The following is a 27,239-nucleotide window of genomic DNA, read 5'->3' as shown; positions in this document are numbered from 1 at the left end:
GAGCCTTTGAAATATGAAAGGGTCGCTTTGTTTGCGAAGGGAAGTGGCTTTTCGCCATTGCACCGCTGACCTTCTTGGTGTCGGCAGCCCCCCCCACACGTGCGAGGAGAGGGCACCACTCTACTGTAGCGCTGCACTGGCGTCCGGTTGCCAAACGAATGCACCGTGAGGTCGCGCTCATTACACACACTAAGTGCTTGCCACAAATGGACCGCAATACCAAGGAGAATAAACCATCACGCAAACTCCGGTCATCCTCACAGTGGCGGCTTTTGGATAGCCGTCGAATGAAGACGGTCACCGCATCGCGCGCTTTTAGATGCGCTTCTGCGGTCGTCTGGAATGCTCTTCCTTCCAATATTAGCAAGTTACTGGAGCTATGCACTTTTGAATCTAGATTGAACACTTATTTCTTTAGAACTACTTTTTGTTCTTAGTTTGTTGTCCTTTCCCGCAGCTCCTCGTTAGCACGGTTGGTTATGTACGATGCGAAAGAAGTTCAACATACAAATAACGTGTGGCCAGTCCTGCTCCAGGCTGCAAGAAGTCCGAGGATTGGGGTTGTGGTGATTAAAATGCCTCGATAATATTATAAATAACATAGAAGCATGTCGCAGTGAAGACTCTGCGATGGTAACTAATCATTGCAAACTGCAGGAGTTTTTTGGAATTTAGATTTGTGAAGAATTTTGGGAAATGCACCAGCGGCTATTGTGTTGCTGGATTTTTTTGCGTTGCTGGATTTTTTTTCTACCCCGGCATGGATAATGCACCGCTCTGACTCTCTGACGGTCGGTGTAGTTTGTGACTTGTACGCACAACAACGCACGTGGAGGACGTTGGGCTGGACATGCTTGCCGAGGCGAGGCATTGTGCACTGACCAGGTGCGCTCAGTTACAATTCATTGTGCACTCGGTAATGTGCTGAAGCGTATCATTGTGTTCCGTCCAGGTGTGAGGAAGACGTTGGCAGAATGAACATTTCTGAAGTAAAACTGTTCTCCTGCTGTAAAGAGCATTGGGAGAGGACTCACCGCCTGGTTATATACGCCTGAGCCAGTGGTGGAAACTCCACGTTCTTATGGCAGGGTTGAAGACATCTGCACTTTGAGAATGGAAATATTATTGCTTTCATTTTTGGGCCGAGTATGACTCGTACTTTTAGCATAAGGGCCCTCATTTCAGGAAGCAAACTCGAGCCGTGATTCATCGACATGAATCTGCCAACTGTCTGTGGCAGGGTAAAATGAATACCCTTGGGAACCCGACAATTACACCGTTGTCTGCCCGCGCACCGCAGGATGCTGCGTACGATGGACAGGTATCGTGGGGGGCTGCCGCTGTTCGACGCTCAGCGAAACTCGACTTGCAACCCGGAGATTCCGCCGATTTTGATTCCATCACCCGACGAGGGAGTCGAAACAACCGGGGCAGGTTTCTTAAATCCTCCGCACCGCCTCCGACCACCCAGCAGGATAGAACGGGTTACAGCTCGTCTGATCGGCAGCTCGCATGCGGTGGGGTAAAGTGTGGGTAACGGTCACCTCTGGATTGATGTCTCGTCTTAGACACCAAAATATTAAAAACACGCACATGCTGCTATGGTATTAATAATCTAACCATTAAAAACACGGTCCTTTTCCAAGACACGTGACCAGTCTGGAAGAGTACGCCAGATGCCCTCTAGAGGGGATCGGTGCAGCTCCCTCTAGTGGAGTCCTTCCTTTTCTCCAGCAGTGGCGTGGGCAATACATTGGCGGGGCTAGACCTTTGCTTCTACATGTTTAGTTTATTATCTTGCAAAGTGTTGCTTCGATTCAAAGTCGTATTTTTTACCACAATTATTGAACTCGTCATCCTCTCGAGCGCTGGCAGTGCTAAGTGTTGCAGTTTATGTTGCACGGTAGTTTTATACGGAGAAGTTTTCTCCCAAATGTGAAGTCATATGTACGGCGATGAGTTGGCTCGTGTTCATTCTAACAGACATTTCCCAGCTCAAACATAAGCACCTCTTATCCCGGCGAGCAAATTATGAATGGCAGTTATTACCGTATTAGTTTTTTTTAGGATTAAAATTCTGGATCATTTTCAAAAATGGGATTTGAGCGTTGATATTTTCACACAGTTGGTCTGCTTATAAAATAAATAATAGCGATGTTGCTAGCTCATACATTGATGTTAACCTTTTCCCATGCTGATGACATACGTGTACGTCATCAGAACGGAATCATAAGAGCATGAAGGCAGCGCACGTCCGTTTGTAGCCCTGAGCCAGTGGTGAAAATTACACGTTCCTATGGCAGGGGCGAGGCTATTCACAGGACAACTGTAATCGTGGAATGCTTTGATGTTGTCTACCGGCCGAGTCGCCCTTCAAAAACAGCTTCTTAGCTCAACGGGCATCAGTCGAGAAACTAACTTCTGTTTCTGAACTTCTCCCTAATAGGGTACTTGTTTTATCGACCCCGGTGGGATGATGGGCTGATGCAACCCCAACAGGACTTTGAGCTCGCATCCGTTCGATGACGAGCAACTCGCGCAACCGCTGAGCGACACAGCCGGTTTCAAAGATAGACCAACACAGATCTTCTGGGGTGGCTCTTTATACGTACGCACAGCAGATAACATGATATGTGACTTCACAAAAGTGGCTGCGCTCTTCCCCTTGGCACCTCCACGTAGAAATAGCGCTCCTATTTTTAGGCCCACAGTCTTAGCATTCCATTGTGGTTTTTTGGCATCCTCGTCCAATGGCCATTGTCTGCTCGGCTTCCGTCTCGGAACAACCGACGATGCATTGTCAACATCGACGGGTGTGAGGAGGAGGGGGTGGGGGGAGTGGTTGACATCCTGCCGGTGTCATTCCTGTTTTGTTTTTTGTTATTCCCAATGTCCCGAGGTAAGAGAGCGCGTCGCAATGCCTCCGTCGGCCGCGGCCTTTCGCGTTTGGTCACTTTAACCGCCACCCCCACCGCGCCATACTGGCCATCGGCATTTAGATTGCAAGAACATTTGTTTACCAAGAGGTGAATTATTTAAAGTGATCGAAATATTTATTTAAAGAAATCGAAATATTTAAAGTGACTACAGGCGGGCAGGCAGGCATGAACAACAACAAGAGGATACACCGTAGATGCACGTCACCGCTAGCGTCCTTGAGAACAGGGAGACACGCGCAACCTCGTGTGTGTGTGTGTCTCTGTGTGTGTCACTCCCCGTGACCACAAGCAGCGAGACGTGGCACCTCGAGCCGGCGAGTCGTTTCCACTCGGTCCGCGCAAGTTCGACGTTCGAACCGAGGTGTTCGGCATCTGGGGGGGGGGAGGAGAGAATACAAAACCACCACCCCACACGAGTGACAAGTTATTGGAATTGACGACCCGTCCGATTGAAGTTTGTTGCCGTCTTGCGCCCGAGGGAAGCAACGTACGTGCGGTGTTGTTTGTTTGTTGTTTGTTTGTTTTAAAAAGCTGCGTTACAATAAACGAAACTATTTTTTAAAATTTAATTTTACCAGGCGAGACCCCAATGAGCTTTAGAGCTACTCTTTGGGTCTTTCGGTAAAGTCACGTAGATAGAATTTTTTTTAATAGAGCTATTTTTTTCCAGAAGTGACCCGGCCACACCCGTTATGAAAGATCAAACGAAGTGGCTTATCACGTGGGACATTTATGAGCAGCCAAATACTCTACACCGGACGTCGATTCTAAATGTGAAGGGGGGAGGGAGGGGAGGTAAAAAAAAACGTAGGACCGGCAGGACAAAAATCCACGCGACCACGCGGCGAGAGACACGCAGACTCCAAATGCGCAGCAGCAGGCATGGTCAGGCTCGGGATCGAAGCCACGACCTCCTGTAGACCAGGCGATGTAGTTAACATCTCCTAGCCACCGTGGGGCCCGCAAGGTCAGGCAGGCGGCGGTAGGAGATGGTGGGGAGGGAGGGGGGGAGTCGTAGAACAGGTAGCAGGCAGGTGTCTCGGATAAACACGGAAGGCGAGTTAACCCTTTAATTAACCCCCTTCAACAACGCGCGTCATGCGGTCGTCAAAGCACCTGCGCATACAGTCACGCTTTGGCGCGCCGTGAATGATTGGAGCCAACAATCCTCCTCCTCCTCCACGCAAGGTGGTGGAGGAGCAAGGGGAGGACAGAGCGAGGAATCGCGTTGACAAGTTGTTGTTCGCACAGCCTCCGTGCGCCCAGCGGACGCGCTCGTTGGCTCGCTGTTTTGCTGGCGAGTCTCGGAGCCGTTCACAAGATGCGTGCGTCGTTAAACTATCTTAGCTGTCAACCCGTACGGTTTACCCCGCATTCTTGTACAGGGAAATTGAGTTTTCACGTCCATACGGTGTACAGGCGTTTCGGTATATCTTGGAGGACGTCTGATCCGAGACAGGAGGGTGGGTGGATGTGGGTCCCTTGTCCCTTTTATTTTATCCGTTATCTTTTTCAAACCCCCCGCCCGCCCCATTCCCCAACTTGGTTAGAAAATCAACTCCGTAAACCTCAACAGGCTCCTGTTGGGTTAGAAAATCAACTCCGTTAACCTCAAAATGCTCCTGTTGGGTTAGAAAATCAACTCCGTACACCTCAACAGGGTCCTGTTCGGGAATGAAGCCAACCCCGAGGTCACAATTTCCAGACCTACCTACCGACCCAACTTGTATATGCACGTGTCCTCTGTTGTGACCGCTAAAACAAAAACAAAACTTTCGCCTGAAATGTTGTCACAACATTTCTTCCTCGTCCGCTCGCGGAACACACCCGCCCCCCACGACGTGTCGGCAAATGGGCACCCCCCCCCACCCAACAGCGATGACGATGCCACAGTGGCTATGAGATGTTAACTCTCTTGCCTGTTATACAGGAGGTCGTGGGTTCGATCCCAACCCTGACGCCTGTCTATTTGTAGTCCGCCTGCTCTCTATCTCTCCCCGTGGTCACGTGGATTTTTTTTTTTTTACTCCGAGTTGCTTCGGTTTTTTCCTCCACATTTACAATTCAAATTGCGTTTACAGCATGGGTCGGCAACCTACGGCCCTTTAAGGACAGCTTCTTGGTGTTATTCATGAAGGAGCCACCGTCTCGTATTCAGCAGGTGCATTGCGGCTCTTGAAATATTGAGTTGTTTTATTGAGTTCGAACAAAATGGCTCTTCTTGTAATGATTCGAGTCGTCGACACTTGGTTTCAGTATTTGGCTGCTACTAATTTCCACACGATAAGCCACTTCGTTTCTCCCCGTGGTCGCATGGATTTTTTTCCGGGTCTTCCGGTTTGGTTTTCTTCCACGCATTTAGAATCATCATGCATTTAGAGTATTTGGCTGCTATACATTTTCACGTGATAAGTCACTTCGTTGAGCTATCATTTGTGGCCAGGTCGCTCCTGAAAAAGAGCTATATAGCTTAGTGTGCCTTACCTGCTAAAATAAAACAAATTGATTTAGTTAATAGTTTAGTTTAATGCTCCTAGTTCAGTACAGACATAACAATATGCTGAGGCACATCTTAATGAAATAATTTTGGTGATAAAATCGTTTCCCCGCAATCAGAACGCGGCTTTTCCTCGCCACGCTCTGCGCGTTGAGAAGTTCCTTCTCCCAGGCGTTCGCCACGACACCACTGCAGCCACCTTGGACAGGTGGAACTTTCCTGAAAATACCCGGAAGCAGTGCATGGGGAGAGCTCCAGAAAAAAAATTGTTCAAGAGATGGCGAACGCGCGGGCCAAACCACCCAGAAAAAGAAAAAAAACACTCGGATTGCAAGCTGCGATACACTTGCATGTTAAATAATTTTAATTAAAAAAATACATATATATAAAATATAAGTTATTTCCCACCCCTACTAGACATAGCTCTTTCAGTTCAACACACTGGTCATCTGATAAGTGCAGATGTTTGTAGCAGATGGCTGAAGATTAATAATAAAACTAAGTTTTATTACGATCGTTTTTTCGGTAGTTTGCTCACCAAGTTGAGAGCATAACACCTTGTGAGTCCTATACTCAGGGACATGGTTCATGGATGGCTGCCCAGAGTCAAACCCAGGATTTCCGTGGTGCCAGCTAATCCTCCTATGAGAAAAAAGGACAATTTGCTACTTTCAGTCTCTATAACCATCACATACCACAGGCTGACATCACTTTGAAACAGCGCAGAAAGATGCACTGGTTCTGGTACCACTTGCCACTGATGTTATCCGTGGTTGGGAATCAAACTGCGCCAATCTCTTCTTCACTGCTGCTGTTGGTTGAGGCTGTGGGCAGAGCTGGGTGGGGTGGGGGGCGACGGTTATTTTCTGGAGCTCAGCCCCGGCCGGAAAGCTGCGGCTGAAATCAGGACCTGGCACTCACGCAGAAAATGGTAAAACTTTTTTTAGGAAAGCCGTTGATCCTTGTGTTCTGTGGGATGCCACGAAGTTTAATGACATGCATCTGTCTTTGGCGCAGCGTGCGGGCACGGATCCGATGCATTTACATTGAGCAAAGTCCAACGTGACAAGGGAAGACGTCACCTTTTCTCTTCCAGGTTAATCCTCTAAATGCCCCCCCTATAAGTGGCGGGGAAATTAAGTTGACTCCGGTAGAATGTGAACCGTGTGAATGGGGCTAAATTAGTGCTTAATTGACTTCCTCTCCTAAGAAAGTTACAGGAACTTCCCTGGATAGTATATGTCTATCTCTTTGTATTGTGAAATCATTCGGGTTTTTTTCCTTCATTTCACGATCCCAGTAGGCGTTCTTAAAGTGTTTACTTTTAAGAGGTGGACTATCCGATTATTCAAGTAGTCGATTACTCCACCAAATATTCACTACATCACTCAACGAATCGGAGAACATACACATATGGTTCTTGCGACTGAATTCTTATTTTAAACGGTTTATTTAAAGCAACCAATGAGTATAAATTTCGATTTAAAGCTTTCGTGACTGCAGGGATTCATCTTCTTGGTTCTTTCGGTAAAGTCACGTAGAAGGGAAATAATAAAATAATAAAAATAAAACATAATAAAATAATTCTCACGACGTTTCGGCCACAACGCAAGCAGCCGTCCTCAGGTGAAGACTAGGTCTGTCGGGGAGACAGCGTCTCCAAGCGTGGTGGTGTTTCATTCAGACGCTGTCTCCCCGACAGACCTGATCTTCACTTGAGGACGGCTGATTGTTATTCTTAGGTTTTTTCGGTAAAGTCACGTAGGTAAAACATCAAAATTAATAAAAATAAAATAAAATAAAGATCACGACGTTTCGGAAGCAACACAAGTCTCCGTCATCAGGTTGCCTCCAAAACGTCGTGATCTTTATTTTATTTTATTTTTATTCATTTTGATGTTTTACCTACGTGACTTTACCGAAAAAACCTAAGAATATGAATCATTGCAGTCACGAAAGCTTCAAATCTAGAATTAACGGCTGATTGTGTTGTGGCCGAAACGTCAGTGAGAATTATTTTATTATGTTTTATTTTTATTATTTTATTACTTCCCTTCTACGTGACTTTACCGAAAGAACCAAGAAGATCAAACAATAAGTAATTAAGACATTCAATCACTTTGTCTGAGAGTTGGTGAAATGCAGTTACGCCGATTTCGGATTTATATTTCGGGCAGAGCAAAGTTATGCAGTCCGCGGTTCTGGATTCATAGCCGGACTGCTAATGTTCGGTGGTTTGGCTCCCGCCTACAATCTGTAGCAGAATGTAATGACTGTGGATATGATTTAGGATTCTGAAATCATTCTTAAGAATGGGCCAAACCATTGCAATACTGTGTAGCATAAAAGTGACCAAATTTTTTCATCTGCATTTTGTAATTTTAAAAAATTACATCAAAATTTAGTTGTAATTCAAGGTGCCACCTTCATCAATCTTTGGCAAGAATAAAATGCATGGGGATATCAAATATACAATATAAACAGGGAAAACCCCATTAAGTCTCCACACATGAAGAGATATGTGGTAGAGTCAATTAGACCGACTGGCTTTCCAGTCCAATGTTGTTAAGCAGCATTGATCTCAGCGGGCAAACGCTGGACCGGCTTTTGACCATCTGGATCTCGTCAGCAAAGTGATGCTCATTGAACAAATGCTGCTGGATTTAACAAGTAAGATCGCATTGGCAAGAGCATTCCATTGAACATTGAGGCTTCATTCAAATGCAAACTCATTTGTGAAGGGTATTATTTTTCTAGGAAACACGACTTACAGGTTTTTTTCCTTTTTGTTGTCGGTGTACGAAATTTGTAGAAATTAATATTTTGAGACCTTTTTTATTTCCCCTGGCAAATCGAAAAAGCTCCTCGCGTGCAATCGGATGCCGCGTATTTATTTTTGTGGTTTCCTGCACAAGGAAGGGATTTTAAACGCTGTGAAGAAGAAACATTGCCTAAAAGTTGCATCATTGACGTAGGCAAAACGTGGGGACATTTGAACGTTTGATAAATGTTACCCCTTGTCATCAAGTAAGCTGTGTGTGATATAGACAGTAGAACCCCTGTAAACGACCACCCCTGTTAACGAGTAATCGCTTAACGACGGGCTTCCATTGAGCCCAATGTGTAGTGTATATTGGAGTGTATAGTAGTGCAGTGTATAGTGGTGTAGTCACTACACCACTATACACTGCACTACTAACGACGAATCGCTTAACGCCGGGCCTCAATAGACCATTCCCCTGTTAACGATGTGCTGTTGTAGGTTACAGTAAATATTCATTAATGCATTGATTAACCATGTTTCCTTTAATATGATGTGTTTATAATGTGGTTGATATCCATTTTTTATATTATAAAACACGTTTTTTGGTGAAACGGGGTAACTTTTGATGCTATCGGAACGCACTAAGCCCTTTTAACGTCTATTTCTCATACTCGCTTAACGATCAAATCACCTAACGGCCGGTTTCGTGGAACCAATTACCGTCGTTAAGAGGAGGGGCTCCACTGTACATTCCAAAGAGTCAAATAGAATATTTAATTGGAATAGGAATGCAAGGTCCTCCACTAGAGGGAGCTTTAGAGAGCCCACTCTAAGGGGATGTTTGGCCTACTCTTTCACGCCGGACATATCTCTTGGAAGAGGACCATTATATGTCTCCGCTTTTATCTGAAAGTTCTTAACAGCTTGATACCAAGACTGGCAGCCAACTGCATGGAATATATGGGAATACGACAAAGGGCCAGACTTTTTAAGGACTGATGGATAATGTTCTACGCTTGTTGAAAAAATATAAAAATGTAATCAAGACACATCTTTTTGTTCCATCTTCTGTGGATGATCCCTTACCCTCTCTTATTGTATTCACATTCTGCTTTCTTTCGTAAGTTTGAACACGTAACTACGAACCATCTTTATTTGTGATCAAATAACCATCTGGAACGCTCTTCCTTCCGATTTTAGGAAGCCACTGGAGCTATGCACTTTTAAATCTACATTGGAAACTAATTTACTTTGAACTACTTTCTATGTTGAGTTTCTTGTCCTTCCCCCGCACATCCGATTAGCACGTTTGGCTATGTACGGTTTGAAAAAAATTAAACATACAGAGTTCTCTATAATTTTCGAGATGCACGTATACGTGATTTCGACGCGATAAATCCAAAGCATAATATTTCACAAACAATATAAACCTTTGTGTCAAGCCTGCCCCTCTTGTACGATCGTTCACGTGGTTACTGAATGCACTATTATTACTGGATAATATTGGTCTGGTAAGCCCGTAGGCTGATGGATAGAAAATAGAGTTGTATATGTAAAGATAAGTAATGGAAGTAGAATAATTTATTTATCTATTCGTGCATAACGGTTCAACAACAAGCGGGTAATGAGTTTTTGAACAAAAGTGGCATTGGATTTTTTGTTCAGCCAAAGTTCGGCAGCACAAGTGATCGGGGGGCCATGCCAGTTGTAAACTCAAAGGGATTTGTCACGTAACCTCGCTCGCGGTATTAATTCATAGGACATGTACATTGTATATAGTGCCGTGAAAATCCCCAGAGAACCGATCCTCTTCTGTATTCCGAGAATCCTAAAAATCCGCGGTGTCCCCCACCTCCCACGGCCGCTAGAAACTCTTAAATCCTGCTGGGGAAAAACTCCTCAAATGTGCTGTTTTATCGCAGGGCTAACACCCAGAGATTCGCGTGGGTTGGCTATGTAGGGCGCGAAAGCAGTTCAACATACATACATCGTATGTACACATACATATGTGGGGAGTGGTGGCGCAGCGGTTAACGCTGCGCTATCAGCCCGGCAAGCCAGGTTTGATTCCCACTCAGGTGAACACCAGTGATGATTATCTGAATCAGTCCTGGGTCCTCCCATAGGTAGACTCAGCCTTAAAGGAGTATCTGGTGCGGTGTGTAAACTTCGCCACTGGGGAGACAAAGGCGACCGGGGATGGTGCTGGCCACCCACCCCCTCGTGTGCTGTGCCGGCCTTCATAGGTGCTCGATAACAGCACTTGCCCCAACAGTATGTTAAGGCTATAGGGGGATATTTGTCTTTGTTGTAAATATGTATAACATTATACACAGTATTTGGCTATAAATTTCCACGTGATAAGCCACTTCGTCGAGTTATCATTTGTGGCCAGGTCGCTTCTGAAAAAAAGCTACCTACATTGCTCAGTGGGCCATTCCTGGTAAAATAAAAATAAAACATTATCCCCCCCCCCCCCACATCGACACGGATCAGAGTAGTTTCACTCTAACGCAAGCGCATCGGCAACATACACAAACAACGCGTGTTTACGCGCAGAATTTACGAGCGCACGTAACGCGCTTCCACCGCCATCCAATTACGGAAGGAAAAAACCAAAAGTCGCCGGATTATCCCAATCAAGAGGGCATCTCTCCCCGGGTTTGGATTATTGAAATGTTGTTGGCCGTCTACATCTGCACTCTGTTTGGATCGTCGGGGTCAACCCTGACCCCGGGGGCCCGTATCCTGTTTACTTGGCAAATTATTCAAGCAACTCCCCCCCCCCCTCCCTCCGCACCCATAATGTTTGTGGACCCGGGCCAAACAGCTAATGCAGGTGGCTGTACAGCGAGACATTTGATTGAGCGCACCGGGGGTTTACCCCTCCTTCTCCTCGCTCAGACTATCTCCCACAGGGCTGGTTGCTGGTGGTGCTTTTGGCCTTAATTTCTCAGCCAGGTTTGGCTGGGGGGGGGGGGGGTGAAAGTGGCTGCGTTTTTCATCACGCACGCTCAAACTTTGCATGGGGCCCAGTGCCGGATGAAGCTAGTGCGGGGCCTGTAGCATATGTTATAAAGGGGCATTAAATAAAATAAAACACATACATATTCAAACACATACATTTTTTACTTGCATAGTAAAGTAATTGTATTTTTTCATTTGATATACAGCCAGACAATACGACAAATCGTTAACTTTAAACACCCACTCGTTCATAAAAGTTGAAGGCAGTATAGTACTATAGTAATAGAGAAAGTCAGACTCACTGAACCGGAATTGATAGCTTGAAAGCATTTAGCGCGGGGACCTTGAAAGTGAGGGGCCCGTAGCATATGTAGCTACTTGTGCTACTAGGATGATCCGGCACTGATGGGGCCTGTGTGAGGGCTACATCCAAGGCAGGGTGAGCTTTGAGGGCAAGATAAGTGATGGCACTGGGAATTGGAGGCAAGAAAATTCTTTTTTTCTAAAGGGGGTTCACTGGGAGGTTTTGAAGACTCATGAAAAGTGGGAGAGGGGAGGGGGGTAGAGAAAATGAGGAAGACAAAGGTACAGAAATGACCTGACGACTTTTTAAAGATAAAGTTTTCGTCGTAAAGATTAGTAAGTTGTTTGTTTCTTTCGTATATAGTTTAAACATTAACTGGCTACAGAGGGGGCTCTAGAGAGCATCTCTATAGAGAGGGTGTTTTGGCCTACTCTTCCAAGTCGGCCGGAGGTACAGTCACGGAAGAGCTGGGAATAGGAACACTTTAGCCTGCCACATTGCGACCTCACTTGCTGCCATTCTGATGGGGTCACTTATACCGATGGCTGGACAGGGGCATGGTGCGGGGGAGAGGGGAGTTCACGAAACCTGCCCCCATTGTGTCTTGCGTGCTATGTCCCACTGGTCACATGTCTTGGAAGAAGACCGTTATATGGGTGGTTGTTTTTGGTTTGTTTGTTATAGTAAATTATTGGCAGCGTGACACGTGCGTTGCATTTGTGATGGTGTCTAAGACTGGAGCAGGCGTCAGCCAAAAGGTGGACGTTACCCACAATTTACCACCACCGCACGCGACCTGTCGATCAGACGAGCTGCGCCGGTGTTATCCTGCTCGTTGGACAGAGTTGGGTGCGTAAGATTTAAGAAACCTGCCAGCGTTGCTTCAGCTGCCGTGTTGGGAAATTGAATCTAACTGGTGTACTCTGGAATTTTTTTTTTATCTGATAGTATGTGCATGGTCTTTAAAACTGATTGGTCCACACCAGAGACAGCTTTCTTAGTCTCAAACAGTGTTAGACCAGAGGACGCCTTTTGGCGCCTTTTGGACTAACACTGTTTGATACAAATGTAATAAAGGACTCCTTCACACACGATGTCGCTCTCCGTTGGTCCTTTATTTAGATTCTTCTCCTCCGCACCCCGCTGGCCTCCTCCTCGGATCAGCGTCTCCTCTCGCGTGCCACGCACGCCCTGCTAGCCCCTCCGCTAGCCCCGTGTGCCCCGCACACTCCGCTAGCCACTCCGCTAGCCCCGTGTGCCCCGCACACTCTTCTCTCGCTCCTCACACCCTGGCCGACGTTGTGCCAAGCCCCCATCAGCCACGTGGCTGATGGCGCGGCGGCCACCCAACGTGGTCCCGCCTCTTCACTCCATCGACTGGCCCTGATCTCTTCCGGGCTCCCTCCTATAACCTCTCTCCCACGTGACCCTGACTCCTCCCTCTCGGATCGTCACATCCGGCCTTCCCATTTACGCTCGCATTACACAAAGAAAGCTGTCTCTGGTGTGGACCAATACGTTTCAAAGAAAATGCATATACTATCAGAGTATGTTTTTTGCTTGCATGTTCACCACAAGTATATGTGGTTAATGCAGACATGATTCCTTGCTAAAGGTTTCAGTTTGGTGTTTTAACATCTTAACACCTGTTTTGTTACCAGAAAAAATGGCAAAACCTATTCTCATATTTTGATACTGGCAAAGGAGGTCCCATGATGTTGTAGTCTGGGTTGCAAGTCCGGCGTGCTCACCATTACACTGAATGCGGCAGCATCCCGTACAGCTCAAGAAATGCAACAATAACACAGTAATGTACGACGACGTTTAGCAAGACAAACTTTAAAGACTAATGCAGATGATTGATCCAAATATCAGTTGGTGTCAGCGCTGTACCAAACTCCACTTTATTCATGCGTCGGCAGTCACCGCGTAGGTTTTAGATTAAATGTTTCAGCCGCTGTGCATTAGTTAAACCTACCCTTTTGAGATATCACATTAACACAGCGCCTACCTGGCTGTTTACATTCAAAGTGAGTGACGGGGAAAGATCACTGCATTTCAAATAAGCCGGTAAGTTGACATAACTCGCTGGCTGGATCACGTTTCAGAGGCGGCTCTCAAAAGGATGACTGTGTTGGGTTCATAACGTTCGCACAGGCTGTAGCAAAGCTTCACTCACCCACACTGATTTGCGTGCGTACACGCGTGTGTGTACACGCGTGTGTGGTGAGCGGTAGTGTAGCGGTTAGCGCGCTGCGCTATGAACCGAGCGACCCGGGTTCGATTCCCGCTCACGGCTAACACCAGTGACGATTATCTGAACCGGTCCTGGGCCTCCCCTAGGTCGACTCAGCCTGAAATTAGTACCTTGTGTGGTGTGTAAACATCGCCACTGGGGAGACAAAGGCGACCGGGGATGGTGCTGGCCACCCACCCCCTCGTGCACCGTTCCGGCCTTCATAGGTGCTCGCTAACAGCACTTGCCCCTACAGTTTGTTACGGCTATACAGGGGATCTTTTATCTTTGTGGTGAGCGGTGGCGTGTGTGGTTAGCGCACTGCGCTACAAACTCGACCATCACGAGTTCGATTCCCGCTCACGGCACAACACCAATGACGAATATCTGAATAGGTACTGGGCCTCCTTTAGGTCGACTCAGCCCCCCCTCCCCCCCCGGTGTTTAAACATCGCCACAGACAAAGGCGGTCGGGCATGGTTTTGGCCACCCACCCCATCGTGTGCCATGCCGGCCTTTATAGGTGCTCGCTAACAGAACTTGCCCCAACAGTCTGTTAAGGCTATACAGGGGATCTTTGTCCTTGGGGAGCGGTGGTATGGTTGTTAGCGCACTGCGCTACGTACCCAGTGAGCTGAGTTCGATTCCCGCTCACGGCACAATATCGGGGACGGATATCTGCACCACTCCTGGACCTCCTTTAGGTCGACTCAGCCTTAAATGATACTTGGTGTGGTTTGTGAACATCAGCACTGGGGGGGACAAAGGCAGCAGCGGGCGTGGTGTTGGCCACACTTCCCAATTGTGTACTGTGCTGGTCTTCATAAGTGCTCGCTAACAACACTTGCCCCATCGGTCTGATTTAATGGCTGTACCGGGGGTCATTGTCTTTTGTGAATTCTACAGCCATATATCGTCGTGTTTATTTGTGTTCATGGCTGTTTGGTTCTATAATTGGGGAATGGATCATTAAGCATGTAAATTCATACTGTGTCCTTTTGATTGTTGGCTTTTATTGAAGAGCTTGCATGTATTTTACCCATGTGGTCCACGTGCAAAGCAATGTTTAGTGCTAATCTATTTTTATAAACTTGAAGCAAGCGAGGCGAGTTTATCCAGTATACTTTGAATAAAAGCTGTTGTGTATATTCCCTTTAATGTTGTAGTTTTTGTGCCCCTTGTTTTTGTTGATGTCGGCGTTGAGATTAGGAAAGGGCCTGGTTAACTGTCTAATTAACCGTCCACTTTTCTATACGTTCACACACAATGTTTTGTCTTGATTACTATCGCCCTGATTCTATACCCAAGGCTGTGTAAAACAAGCTTTTGAAAATCCGACGCACGTAATAATTGTTAAGCATCGTGGTGGAGCGACTAAATACATAATTTATCACTTAAAGCATTTTCTTTACAATGACGCGAATGATCATTTTCATGTTATTTATTACATAGTTTTGCGTTGATCTTCGACCCATATGTAACAGGGAGAGCGCAATGTCTTTAAACATCGGGCAGTCCACCAGCATTGAGATGCTGAATGTTAAAACCAACCCAAAAGTTTGCCCGCTGTAAAGCAATGCTGCCGAAAAGATGCACTTTCGGGAGCCTGCAAGCGGCTGATGAGATGTGAAAAACATAATGATTTTGAAATGGAGCGACAAATATGCTGAAGGAGGTGTATTGGGAGTTTTTATTTACTTATTACATATCCACTACCTTTGTGCTGGTTTCGTTAGTAACTGATTGCTCACGACGCAATCGTGTATACACCTCTGCCCCCCCCTGCCCCCAAGAAGAAAAAGCCAAGGGGGGAATGTGAGCAGTGTTGTGATTTGGACGCAGACTTTGTTAGATAAATGTTAAATGGCCTTAGGGCATTGACCAATGTGAACCTAAATGGGTTAAGGAAGGAAATTGGATTGGCATGGTGGTTTGGCGATATTTTCAGTTAATTAAACTCTTTGGTTTTGTTTCTGTGGGTAGCAGAGGGCAAGGCCGTGGGTGCCTTTCAGAGTCGATGCCATCAAAAACAAGGAATATGCATGCTGAGGCACCCGCTGCACTTTTTAAGTAAAAGCGCATTACCTTGAGTTAATGTCTACGTTTTATGAAAATGGAGAATTGCAATTTGCCCATTGTAGAGTATAGAGAAACACAACAACATGAAGTAACATTTACCTTATTTTCAAATGATGCTATAAAAAAAAACAACGCTTCAAGAACATATACAAATAAAATGTAACATAGTTATCTAATCTTCTTGGTTCTTTCGGTAAAGTCACGTAGAAGGGAAATAATAAAAATAAAAATTAAAAAATATGTTATTATGTTTTCTTTTTATTATTTTATTATTTCCCTTCTACGTGACTTTACCGAAAGAACCAAGAAGATGAATCCCTGCAGTCACGAAAGCTTTAAATCGAAAAATAGTAATTTAACTTTTAATACAAGAGCAACACTATTGTAGGGTCCTTTCTCAATCCACTGATGGATGAAGGCCTCCTCATGCTTTGTCAGTCATGGGTATTTTTGACCATACTTCACCACACTGGTCAGAGGGGGGGGGGGTGGGAGAGCTGATAAAGGGGGGCACAAAAACAATTCGGATATCAGTCGCCACTGTGGCCAGAAGTTGGTACAGTGTCCTGGCCTCGCTGTCAACGCTGATGCACCACGTGGCTTTTCAGACTGACACATATCCATTATTATAATAACATGTCATTACGTCTTTCAAAGAACAATTATTTCTCTGATCTGCGGACCATAAAGGTCGAATAACAGCGACAAAAGCTGCTTTGTTAATAGCCCGTGTCTTCCCTGTGCTCGCATGCTCAGGAAATCGCAGGTGAAAGATTGGAAAAGGGGGGAAATGCCTTAAAAAAAAACGCCAAAAGCATCTTTATACGTCAATCCATATCGTGTACGTGAATCCATATAAAACATCATGAATACAGAGTATTGTATTGTATCGCAATGCAGGACGCATATGGCGTTTGTCATGTATAGCCAAAGAACCCGCATGCCTGTGTTGATCATGGCGGGGGGAGGGGTGTTTGACCATATTTCACCACACGCCAAATTCGGGCTACGAGGTTCGTGGCGCGGTTTTGCCCCCCCCCCCCCCCCCCCAAGCTCATTGTCAACCGCTCGCAAATGCCTCGGTCACTTACATTGTTTAAGGAGGAATTCCACGTTTCATTTAAACGGTTCGCGATGAACGCGCTACCTTATCTGGCCTCGTGTGGCATGTTCCCTGAGGGGCGGGGTGGGGGAGGAGAGAAATTAAGGCAAAAAATATTTCGGGCCAATATTTTGGTAGGAACACATCTAAACAAGGACCATGACCTTTCAGTAATTTGTTATTTTTTCTTTACAGTGAAACTTCTCTTATCTGTGTTGAAGTTGGGGGCGCTCTTATGAGGGAGTGGGGGAGAGCATGATAAGGAAAATTACAAGAGGAGGAATTATAATTTCATTCTCATATCGTGGGTAACAGGATGACTTTGTCCACGTGACTGCCCTTATCTACAAAAAAAGCACAACTCATAGGAATCATACAAATATGCTCCTCTGGGTTTTCCCTCCACATTTAGAAACGTGCGTGTAGATGATTTTGATAATGTCGCCGCGGGAACTTTCTACGTGATAAGCCACTTCGTTATGCTACCATTTATAGCCAAATCGCTTCTGAAAAGTAGGCTAATAGCTCAGTGGGCCTTACCTGGTAAAATAAAAAATTGTTTAGGTATTTTTTTAGTGTCATTTGCTTATCTTTCCTATACTTTTCACTCCTGTCGTGTTGCTGTAGTGTTTGTTGTCGTCACGTTCTGAGCCGCCCCTACGAGACATGTGCGAGAGAGAGCTTGAAAGCTCACCGGAACACCTTCAGTATGAATCTTGACTTAAAGCTTTCGTGACTGCAGGAATTCATATTCTTTGGGTCTTTCGGTAAAGTCACGTAGATTAAAAAAACATAACAACAATAAAATAATAAAAATTAAAATAAAGTGAATAAAAAATAATAATAAATTATATTTATATTTTTGTTCACTTTATTTAATTTTTTTATTGTTCTATATTTTTTCTATCTAAGTGACTTTACCAAAACACCCAAAAAATACCTTCAGTGTAAATAAATAATCTGATTCTATTTATTGGTTAGCACACTGAACTTCTAATTTCCAGAAGTCGCCGGTTTGATACCATCTCCCGGCTCAGCAGTTGCAGCAATGACTCAAGTGTGTCACATGGTCCCACCTCTCGCTGCCCACTCAGCAGCGTGGTTGGGTTTCCCACAGCTGAGCTCGTCTATCGATGGTGGATGAAACTGTGGATGCCGCCCACTTATTCCAACATGTATGCTCAATGTGGAAGAGTAGACCAAATACAACTTTAGAGTGCCTTGCTGATTTCGTCACACGAACTCTGGTCATCCGGCGGCTTTTGGCTAGCCAGTTGAACAAAGATGGGTCACTGCATCGCACACGCTCAGATGTGCTTCTGTGGCCGTCTGGAACGCTCTTCACTCCGACATGCGGAAGACGTTGGAGCTATGCACATTTAAATCTATATTGAAACTTACTTCTTTAAAACTGCTTTCTGTGTTTAGTTCGTTGTCCTTCCCCCGCACCTCCAATAATCGCAGTTGGCTACGTACGGTGCGAGAGAAGTTCAACATACATACGTGCCCGCTCAGTGGAGGGATGCCTTTCCGCCAGCAGTGCCGTGGGAAAGAAATTGCAGGGATACACCTTTATCCCTTTTTTTTGTTACCGGTGTGTGTTAAAGAGGCGTAAACGCGAGCACAGTGGAGCTCAGGATTTGATTTATTAATTCAGTGCCCATCCCAAACATTTGACGGTGAATTCTCTCAACATCAAAACATTTCCGGAATTTAGAAGATATCCATGGGGGTTTGTGTCCGATCGATTTGGACAATCCCATAGTTATGTAAGGCAGCTCTTCTATATATTTGTATTACTGTTGTGTATGTATCACATTGAGGTTAATGAATAATAGCGAGAGCATGTGTGCGTTGGCTTGTATTCATGCTGTAACGATGATTGATCAATTACAGGTAGATTGTTACGCGTCGTATTGTGTGTGTAAGAAATGGAAAATTATTTCTAAAAAGTACGTCCTACGCGGAAACGGAGCGATGAAATCAGCTCGTGTGCAGCAGCTTGATGGATTATTATTTCGCCAGATCGTGAGATAGCAACGGCTGGGAGAGCCGTTAATCCAGATGTGGATAGATCATGTCTGATGATCATAATAATTCCTCGTATGTAATTGGCGCAGTTGAAACGAGGCCACTAAATTAACCACAACCGATTATCGGATTGAATCGTGAGGATGATAAATTGCTATGCTGACTCCACACAACGTGCGTACACTATATGAGTCTTGTGCAGATTCACGGGTAATGCGACGCTTCTGCCGATGGTTATGGATGGGAGGTGATGTGTTGGTGGGAGGTGGGAGGTGGAGTGGGAAGGGAAGAGTGAAATATTATAAAGGGTGACAAGAGATGGCGAAAGAATGAAGGAGTGGTAGCAGTGCCGGATTAAGCTAGTGCGGGGTCTGTAGCATATGTTATAAAGGGGACCCAAATAAAAAAAATATTAAAACACAATTTTTTTACTTGCATAGTAAAGTAATTGTATTTTTTCATTTGCTATACAGCCAGATAATCGCTAACCCAAAACACCCAGTCGTTCATAAAAGTTAAAGGCAGTATAGTTATATTGTAATAGAGCAAGTGCAGAATCACTGAACCGGAATTTATAATTTGAAAGCATTTAGCGTAGGGCCCAATGAAAGTGCGTGGCCCGTATCATATGCTACTTTTGCTACTAGGATAATCCGGCACTGAGTGGTAGGGCGTAAACTGGTAGCTGCTCTTAAATGTATAAATTGTTCATTAATCTGCACGAATATTCCATGACGAGTAGTCATTGTTGTTCCTGAAAGCAGCCGCGGTGTCGTAAGCATTGGAGAGAGAAGGCCGTAACTTAATTTTCAAAGAATATTTGCCAGTGTGTCAGCGAATGTGTCAGCCCTGCTGTTTTTAAAGCAACAGAAATGTATATAATTAGTGAGACTTTGGGCCTTGTTTCATATCGAACTCTGACAATGCAGTATGCCACTGTACCGTATATAGAATTAACATACTCTTACACATTTAATGGTGAAATTTGTGCAATGCATTTTTTCATTCGCATGATTCTTCTTGTATTTAATGCGTTACCTTTTAAATATTATTTCTGACCGTGTGAGTTTCATTGATTTGTTTGCAACAATAAAACGGCGTGCTAGAATAACTCTCAAGGTTAAACACGAATATAGCAAATCACGTCTTATGAAAGGACTGCATTGACATGTGTTACTTTAGAACCATCGTATCTTGATTGCTGGCATGAGGGGCAGATGTGCTCTGAAGAAGGATCATTTCCCGACATCGCCACGTATTGTATAGTTCTCCTTTTAAGGCCACAATATATAACGACGAACGTGTTGAGTCGTAATTATTGTTTTCATCAGATTTCTATGTGGCCAATAGTTGACTCCATGGAAGCGATACGCCGTCTGAATATCCTGACCGTTACGTGGTAGCTTCTAAAGTTGCAACCATTTGAAGACTCGTGGCGGGCGTCATGTTCAGTGAACTGTAGTGTAAGAACATTCAAGCAATCTTCATTCACACTTGACGTGCATCAATATAATGTATTAATATTTCACCCGTACCTACAATTAGCACAATTGGCTACGTACGATGGGAAAAGAAGATCAACATAGATGCGTATTAACAAAGCACAAAATCGAGATGATAAAAATGTGAAATTCTATTACGAAGTCAAGGGAGAATAACATTGTATCACTATCATGATCATATCGTGAAAATTATTTTTGCATCATATCTTATCTTGGAAAGTGAAATCGCTGCAACTCTAGTCTAAAACAACAAATATACTGTCCGTTGTCTTGTGCTTTAAAATAATCAAACTTTGGTTTTGATTTTGGGAGGATATTAGTTCTGAACTATTCACGTGGACTTTGTTAACTGCTGTCATGTTGAGGGTGTCTCTGCGATGACAGTTTACGTACAAAGCAATAGTGTATCATTAAAGAATTATACCACGACATAATTAAGAAATTACACCGTGGCACCCCTACTTAACGGCGGATCTATCGTGCGTGCCCCACGTGTGTGTGTGCGCGTGTGTGTGTGCGCGTGTGTGCGCGTGTGTGCGCGTGTGTATGCGCGTGTGTGTGTGCGCGTGTGTGCGCGTGCGTGTGTGCGCGTGCGTGTATGCGCGTGTGTGCGCGTGCGTGTGTGCGTGTGTGTATGCGTGTGCGCGTGTGTGTATGCGTGTGCGCGTGTGTGTATGCGTGTGTTTGTGTGTGCGCGTGTGTGTGTGTATGCGTGTGTTTGTGTGTGCGCGTGTGTGTGTATGCGCGTGTATGTGTGTGTGTATGCGTGTGTGCGCGTGTGCGCCGCAGCGGTAGTTGAGCGGTTAGCGCTGCGCTACGAACCGGCCGATCCGAGTTCGATTCCCGCTCACGCACACCAACACCAGTGACGATGACCCGAACCGAGCCTGGTCCTCCCCTAGGTCGACTCAGCCTCAAATGAGTACCCGGTGCGGTGTAAAAAAAAAAACACATCCACACTGAGGGAGACAAAGGCGGCCGGCCGTGGCGTCATCCTCTAACACCCCCCCCCCCCCACCCCCTTGTGCCACAGTGGAGAAGGATGGCGAGTTCCCACCGGAGAGACGGCACCACAAGCAGTTCCGCTTCGACCTGTCACGCATCCCCGGCGGCGAGGCCGTCACCGCGGCAGAGTTCCGCATCTACAAGGAGCGCGCGTCGCTGCGCCACGACAACGAGACGTTCCGAGTCGCCGTCTACCAGATCCTGCGGGACCGGTGAGTGCGCGGGTTCCCTTCCCCCGGGGGACTGGAGCCCTCTCCCCACACCCCCTTACTCAACCACCAATCTGACGCCACCGCCTCGCTAAAGCCACCACCACCACCCGACACAGCCAATTAGGTAAGGGTTGTCACGGCACGTTCATATTTACGTGATCTAACCCCCAAAAAACTTTTTTTTATGGGCTCCCGTCTCTCCCTGCTCTTCTTTTCTCTCTACCCTCACGTGTGTTGAACTTCTTTTGCACCGTACGTAAACAACCGCGCTAATCAGAGGTGCGGCGAACGACGACAAACCAAAGACTAAAAGCAGTGCTAAACAAATTGGTTTGCAATCTAGAAGATTTAAAAGCGGAGAGCTCCAGTGGCTTCCTAATATCGGAAGGAAGAACGTTCCAGACGGCCGCAGAAGCGCATCTGAAAGCGCGTCTTCGTCCGATGGTTAGTCAGAAGCTGCTTGTGCGAGGATGACCGGAGTTTGCGTGATGGTTGATGCTCCTTACCACGATATATATATGATACGGTAATCAATTTCCCGACAATCATTAAATCTGGGCGGTCGGTGGTGGCTATTGCTGCGCACGTGTCTTGCCTGCAATCCCGCACTGTGGGGGCAGCAGCGAGGAGGGTTGGTGAATCACAGCACAGACGCTGTGAAACTCCCTTCCCCGTGGGTGGGCGTTGTCCTGGCTCGCCAGGAGAATGCAGCACAGCAAAAAATGCGGACTCCACCTGTTCTGTCTGTATGGGATAGAGCGTTTCCCCCACACACACGCGTGAGAATTCCCCGGGGTGCTCTGGATTTCTCCCACATGTAAACACTCCAGAATTGGGGCGGCCAACTGAACCTTGGCATAGGAATGTGGAATTTTCACCACTAGCTTAGGAGTGTACATTCTATTCTTGTGTATGGAAATATGTTTAGGAGCTAATTACCAATGTCAAGGTGTGCTCGCCATGAGAGCGCTCCAGGAGAGTTCGTGTAGTTTTGCCATTCCTCCTCATTTGAAGAGGTGCGGACCACAGTTGTTTATTATATGGTCGATAGTTTTGGTTGCATGGACACAATTGCACAACTGTGGCTTGTCTCTATTGTATAGTACGTCTCTATGAGTCTCTGTGTTACATGTATGTTGAACTTCTTTCGCACCGTACATAGCCAACAGTGCTAATCAGAGGTGCGGGGAGTGTGTCTCTCTATCGGTCTCTACGTGTCGCTTTGTATCTCGACTTATGCCCGTGGGTTTACGATATTGTCCACAGTTTGCACGGCCACAATCGCACTGCTGTGGCTGCGCCTTTGATTTTCAATTCGTGAAGCAGATACGCTGCAGAGGTCGCAAACGGGTTTTGATTCCTTACCCGTACCCGTACCCGGCCGCACCAGGGTCGCAAACCCGGACGGGTACCCGTTCCCTACCCGTACCCGTACCCGTACCCTACCCGAAATGAGTGACAAACGGTACGGGTAGCCGGGTATCGGGTAGGGTACGGGTATCGGATACCCGGTTGTGACCTCTGATACGCGGGCATCAGCCTGCTGATGTTTTGATGCGGCCGATGGTCCACACCGGCGTCTCCCAGGAGGAATGTCGAAGCCGGGAGGCTGTGATGTCTGGGTCTCGTGTGAGCCGTCGATTGTGGAAGGGCTGCGAAAAGGAGATCGAGTGCCGGCACCTACTCGTTTGACGACAAACGTCACAACCGACGTGTAGAATAATTGCACAGCCATGGGCCATTACGTGCATCTAAGTACCTCTTGCCTCGACTCATAATTGCAGGGCATAATTGCACGCATTTGCTACTGTTCATGCGCGTCGACCATTAAAGCAGGTGTCCCAATACAACGCGTTGCTTGTTTGTGACCAGTCCCAGGGCTCCCTGAGGGGTTTCCAAGCCGTTTACAGTCGAGAAGAACTCCTCGGAGACGGAGACAAATGAAGGACTTATCAAAACAGAGCGTGGCTCGGCTGCTTTGTTAAATATATTTACTCAGCGTAGGCCAATTTAACGGTAATTTTTGCGATAATTTCTTGGCACGACTCGAGGGCGCTTTCAAGAGAACTGTTTGCTGTGAGGTTCGCGCGTGGCACGACGTGGCACGAAGCGGCTATCGGTTGTCCGTCAGGCTCGCGGGAGTACTCACTCAGTCCCCCTTATATCCGTATAATAGCCGCGTTGATGCCAACTGTTCTCCATCATCACAATGAACATTTTCCAATACGTTAGAACCCCTGCTAACGACCACCCCTGTTAACGACGAATCGCTTAACGCCGGGCCTCCGTAGAGCCCAATGTGTAGTGTATAGTGTAGTGTATAGTAGTTTAGTGTCTAGTGTAGTGTATAGTAGTGTAGTGTATAGTGTATTGTATAGTAGTGTAAAGTAGAACCCCTGCTAACGATCACCCCTGTTAACGACGAATCGCTTAACGCCTCCATACAGTACAATGTGTTCGCTTGCCGACCATTCCCCTGTTAACGACGTACTGTTGTAGGTACAGTAAATATTCATTAATGCATTCATTAACCATGTTTCTTTTAATATTATGTGCTTATAATGTGGTTAGTATTTTTACGTATTAACGTAACTTCTTTTATATTATAAAGTACTTTTTCGGGGTGAAAAAGGATACATTTCGATGCTATCGGAACGCATTAAGCCATGGACGTGTGTTTCCTATACTCGCTTAACAACCAAATCGATTAACGACCGGTTTCGTGGAACCAATTGCCGTCATTAAGAGGTGTTCTACTGTAGTTCCTCTCCAAATTCCGGGCCAATCTAATACAGGGACTCCTCTACTCACGAACATTCGACTTACGAACTTTCAGAGATCTACGAACAAATCTGTCCGTATGTCCAGTTGCCCGTTCGGACCGAGAGTCGTAAGTTCAACCGCCGCGCAATAGATGCTGGCGTTTGTTCAGTGTTATTACCCAGCGTTCCCAGCATTTCCTGCCTGGGCCGCCGCCATTGTCTGTTGTTATTTAGTGTACACGCCGTACAACACGTTTGGAATCGACAGGAGTATTGTTGGACGTAACGAACAAATCGACTTACGAACAGACCTCCGGAACCTAACTCGTTCGTAAGTTGAGGAGTCTCCGTAATTTGTGAAGACAGCGTTTCACGCAATGGGGCGATGGAGCTGCCCAGAGGAAGGATGCTTTGCCTGTTTGTTTCTTTTCCTCTTTAGCCCCCCCCCCACATCCCTCATCGAGTAAATTACACTTTAAATCAACAACCTCCGTCCCATCGTCATCTGCGCACGCGTGTTTACACGTAGATCACGTTCCCCTTTTGCTCGAAACGCGCCGTAATTATAATACTTTCATTTTATATAGCGCCATTCATGCCAACAGCATCCCACAATGCTGTACAGGTATTATATATGAGGACCAAATCCCATACACGCCGTTGGCTACGTACGACGCGAAAGAAGCCACACACACGTGCCAAGCAAATGAAAACCCTACTACCAAGCAAAATAAAATATAAACTAATTAATAAATGGCATCAAAAACACATCATCTAGTTTGCTTCTAGTTTTATCGAACCTTCTCGTTGTCTGCGTGTTAACGAAATTGTGGCTTGCATTGTATTTGAGACGAAAACACACGGGTTGTGTAATTTGGTCACCCTATCGCCAGCCTGTGGTCTGCCCCGACTCCTCTCGCTTTGAGGCCCCTTGGAAGAACTGCGCCCCGACAGTGATCGTGGTGAGCCCTCCTGTCTCTCTCTGTGTGTGACTGTGATCGTGATGAGCTCTGCTCTCTCTGCGTGGCTGTTATCGTGATGAGCCCTGCTCTCTCTGCGTGCGTGGCTGTGATCGTGATGAGGCCTCCTGTCTCTCTCTCTGCGTGGCTGTGATCGTGGCTGTGATCGTGGTGAGCGCTGGTCTCTCTGCGTGGCTGTGATCGTGATGAGCTCTGCTCTCTCTCTCTGTGCGTGACTGGGATCGTGACGAGACCTATTATCTCTCTCTGCGTGGCCTGTGTCATCGTCTACGTTGTGTTTATTTGTTAGCAGTGGTTTTCTTTTCTTTTTTTCATGAGAACCTACGAGAAATTAGTCAGATAATTTGAACAATTGGCAAAGTTGTGTTTTGATACCGGCGACCGTAAAGTTGACGATTTACGTTTTTCCCGGAAATTTTCTCGAAAAAACCCAAACAACTATTGTGAATTGGCGAGAAATCCATTTCACGACATCTTCTCTTTATTTATCCAGGAAATCCTCACCGAATCCGAAAAGCAATTTTTAGTGAGGGTGCTGCATTGAGATATTTTGCCAATTCCACGAACGAATGTTTGACTCCATACTCTCTGGTTCTTTCGGTAAAGTCACGTAAGTATAAAATAAAATAATCACGACGTTTCGGGCGCACACACAAGCGTCCGTCATCAGGTGGGAAAGCTTGTGTTGCGCCCGAAACGTCGTGATTTCTTTTATTTTTATACCTACGTGACTTTACCGAAAGAACCAAAAAGTATGGATTCCTGCAGTCACGAAAGCGTCAAATCAAGATTGAATGTTTGACTCGTTGAAGAAAACTGGAGTGACCAGAGAAAATGCATAATGCATTACAAGGGGCTAACCTTTGCGCAGATATATTTAAGAATCCATCGTTGTACCACCATGTCCTATCTACCTTACAGCCCACACCTCAAACACCTGGCATTCCCAGGCAGGCTTGCACCCGAGTACTAGCCAGCATTTCGCTTAGCTTCCAAGATATGACAAGATTGGGTGCATTCTTGACTTAAAGCGTTCGTGACTGCAGGAATTCATGTTCTTTGGGTCTTTCGGTAAAGGCACTTAAGTAGGTTCGAAGAAAACAACACAAAATTTACGACGTTTCATTCGCAACACAAGCGGTCGTCATCAGGAAGAAAAAACTACCGCTTGTGTTGCGATCGAAACGTCGTAGATTGTCTTGTTATTTTATTTGAACCTGTCTATGTGACTTTACCGAAAGACCCAAAGAATGTTGGGTGCGTTCTTGGTGATTTCTTCACGGCTTTGGCATTGTGAAATGCACTTGCACATTTGAGTAACAGTGCCGACACAACCAAATTAATTTAATCTGCACGTTCCAGCCATCAAAACAAACCTGTTGAACTGGACTCGTGGCATGGCAAGAACCTATTATACGTTCCAAAAACCAATATGTTTGACAGTGATCTTGCTTGTGCACTCTGCATATACACGAGTGTATAATAATAGTAATACTAATGTACATGATTTACCCACAAAATCCTCCGCGAGTCTCAAGACTCACATTTATAGAGACGCCTTGATCTTGTATTTGGCTATTGTATTTATCTGGGAGGAAAACTGGATGTACCCAGAGAAACCCAACGCAGTGTAAGGGGATGACACGCATAGCTTTTGCACAGATAGATTCAGTAGACGGATTAACTCGATCCATTAGTAATACAGGTATTTTTTTGGTTAGAACGCGTAAATATATAAACGTGTCGTTAAACCCGCCACCACCCGACACAGCCAATTGGTAAGGTTTGTCACGTCAACAGAACGTGCCAATTCGTTTCTAGTACAGCACACCGGTGTGTTAGAGAGCCAAGCCACAACA

The 27,239-nt window shown here is 45.8% G+C and overlaps 1 protein-coding gene across 1 annotated transcript in view; it reads left to right on the top strand.

The window, feature by feature from the left end:
• The window catches only part of LOC133353217 (bone morphogenetic protein 7-like), a 90,964-nt gene that overhangs the window by 50,112 nt on the left and 13,613 nt on the right, over nt 1-27,239 (top strand). The window contains exon 2 of the mRNA XM_061569291.1: nt 21,455-21,638. Coding sequence (XP_061425275.1) covers nt 21,455-21,638 — 184 coding nt within the window. The remainder of the gene's footprint in view (nt 1-21,454; nt 21,639-27,239) is intronic.

This window comes from Lethenteron reissneri, chromosome 43 (assembly GCF_015708825.2).
Source record: "Lethenteron reissneri isolate LAM-NWPU_2019-01 chromosome 43, ASM1570882v1, whole genome shotgun sequence".
Classification (NCBI taxonomy): Eukaryota; Metazoa; Chordata; class Hyperoartia; order Petromyzontiformes; family Petromyzontidae; genus Lethenteron; species Lethenteron reissneri.
The sequence above is the reverse complement of the archived record's forward strand: the minus strand, read 5'-3'. Positions and strand labels throughout refer to the sequence as shown.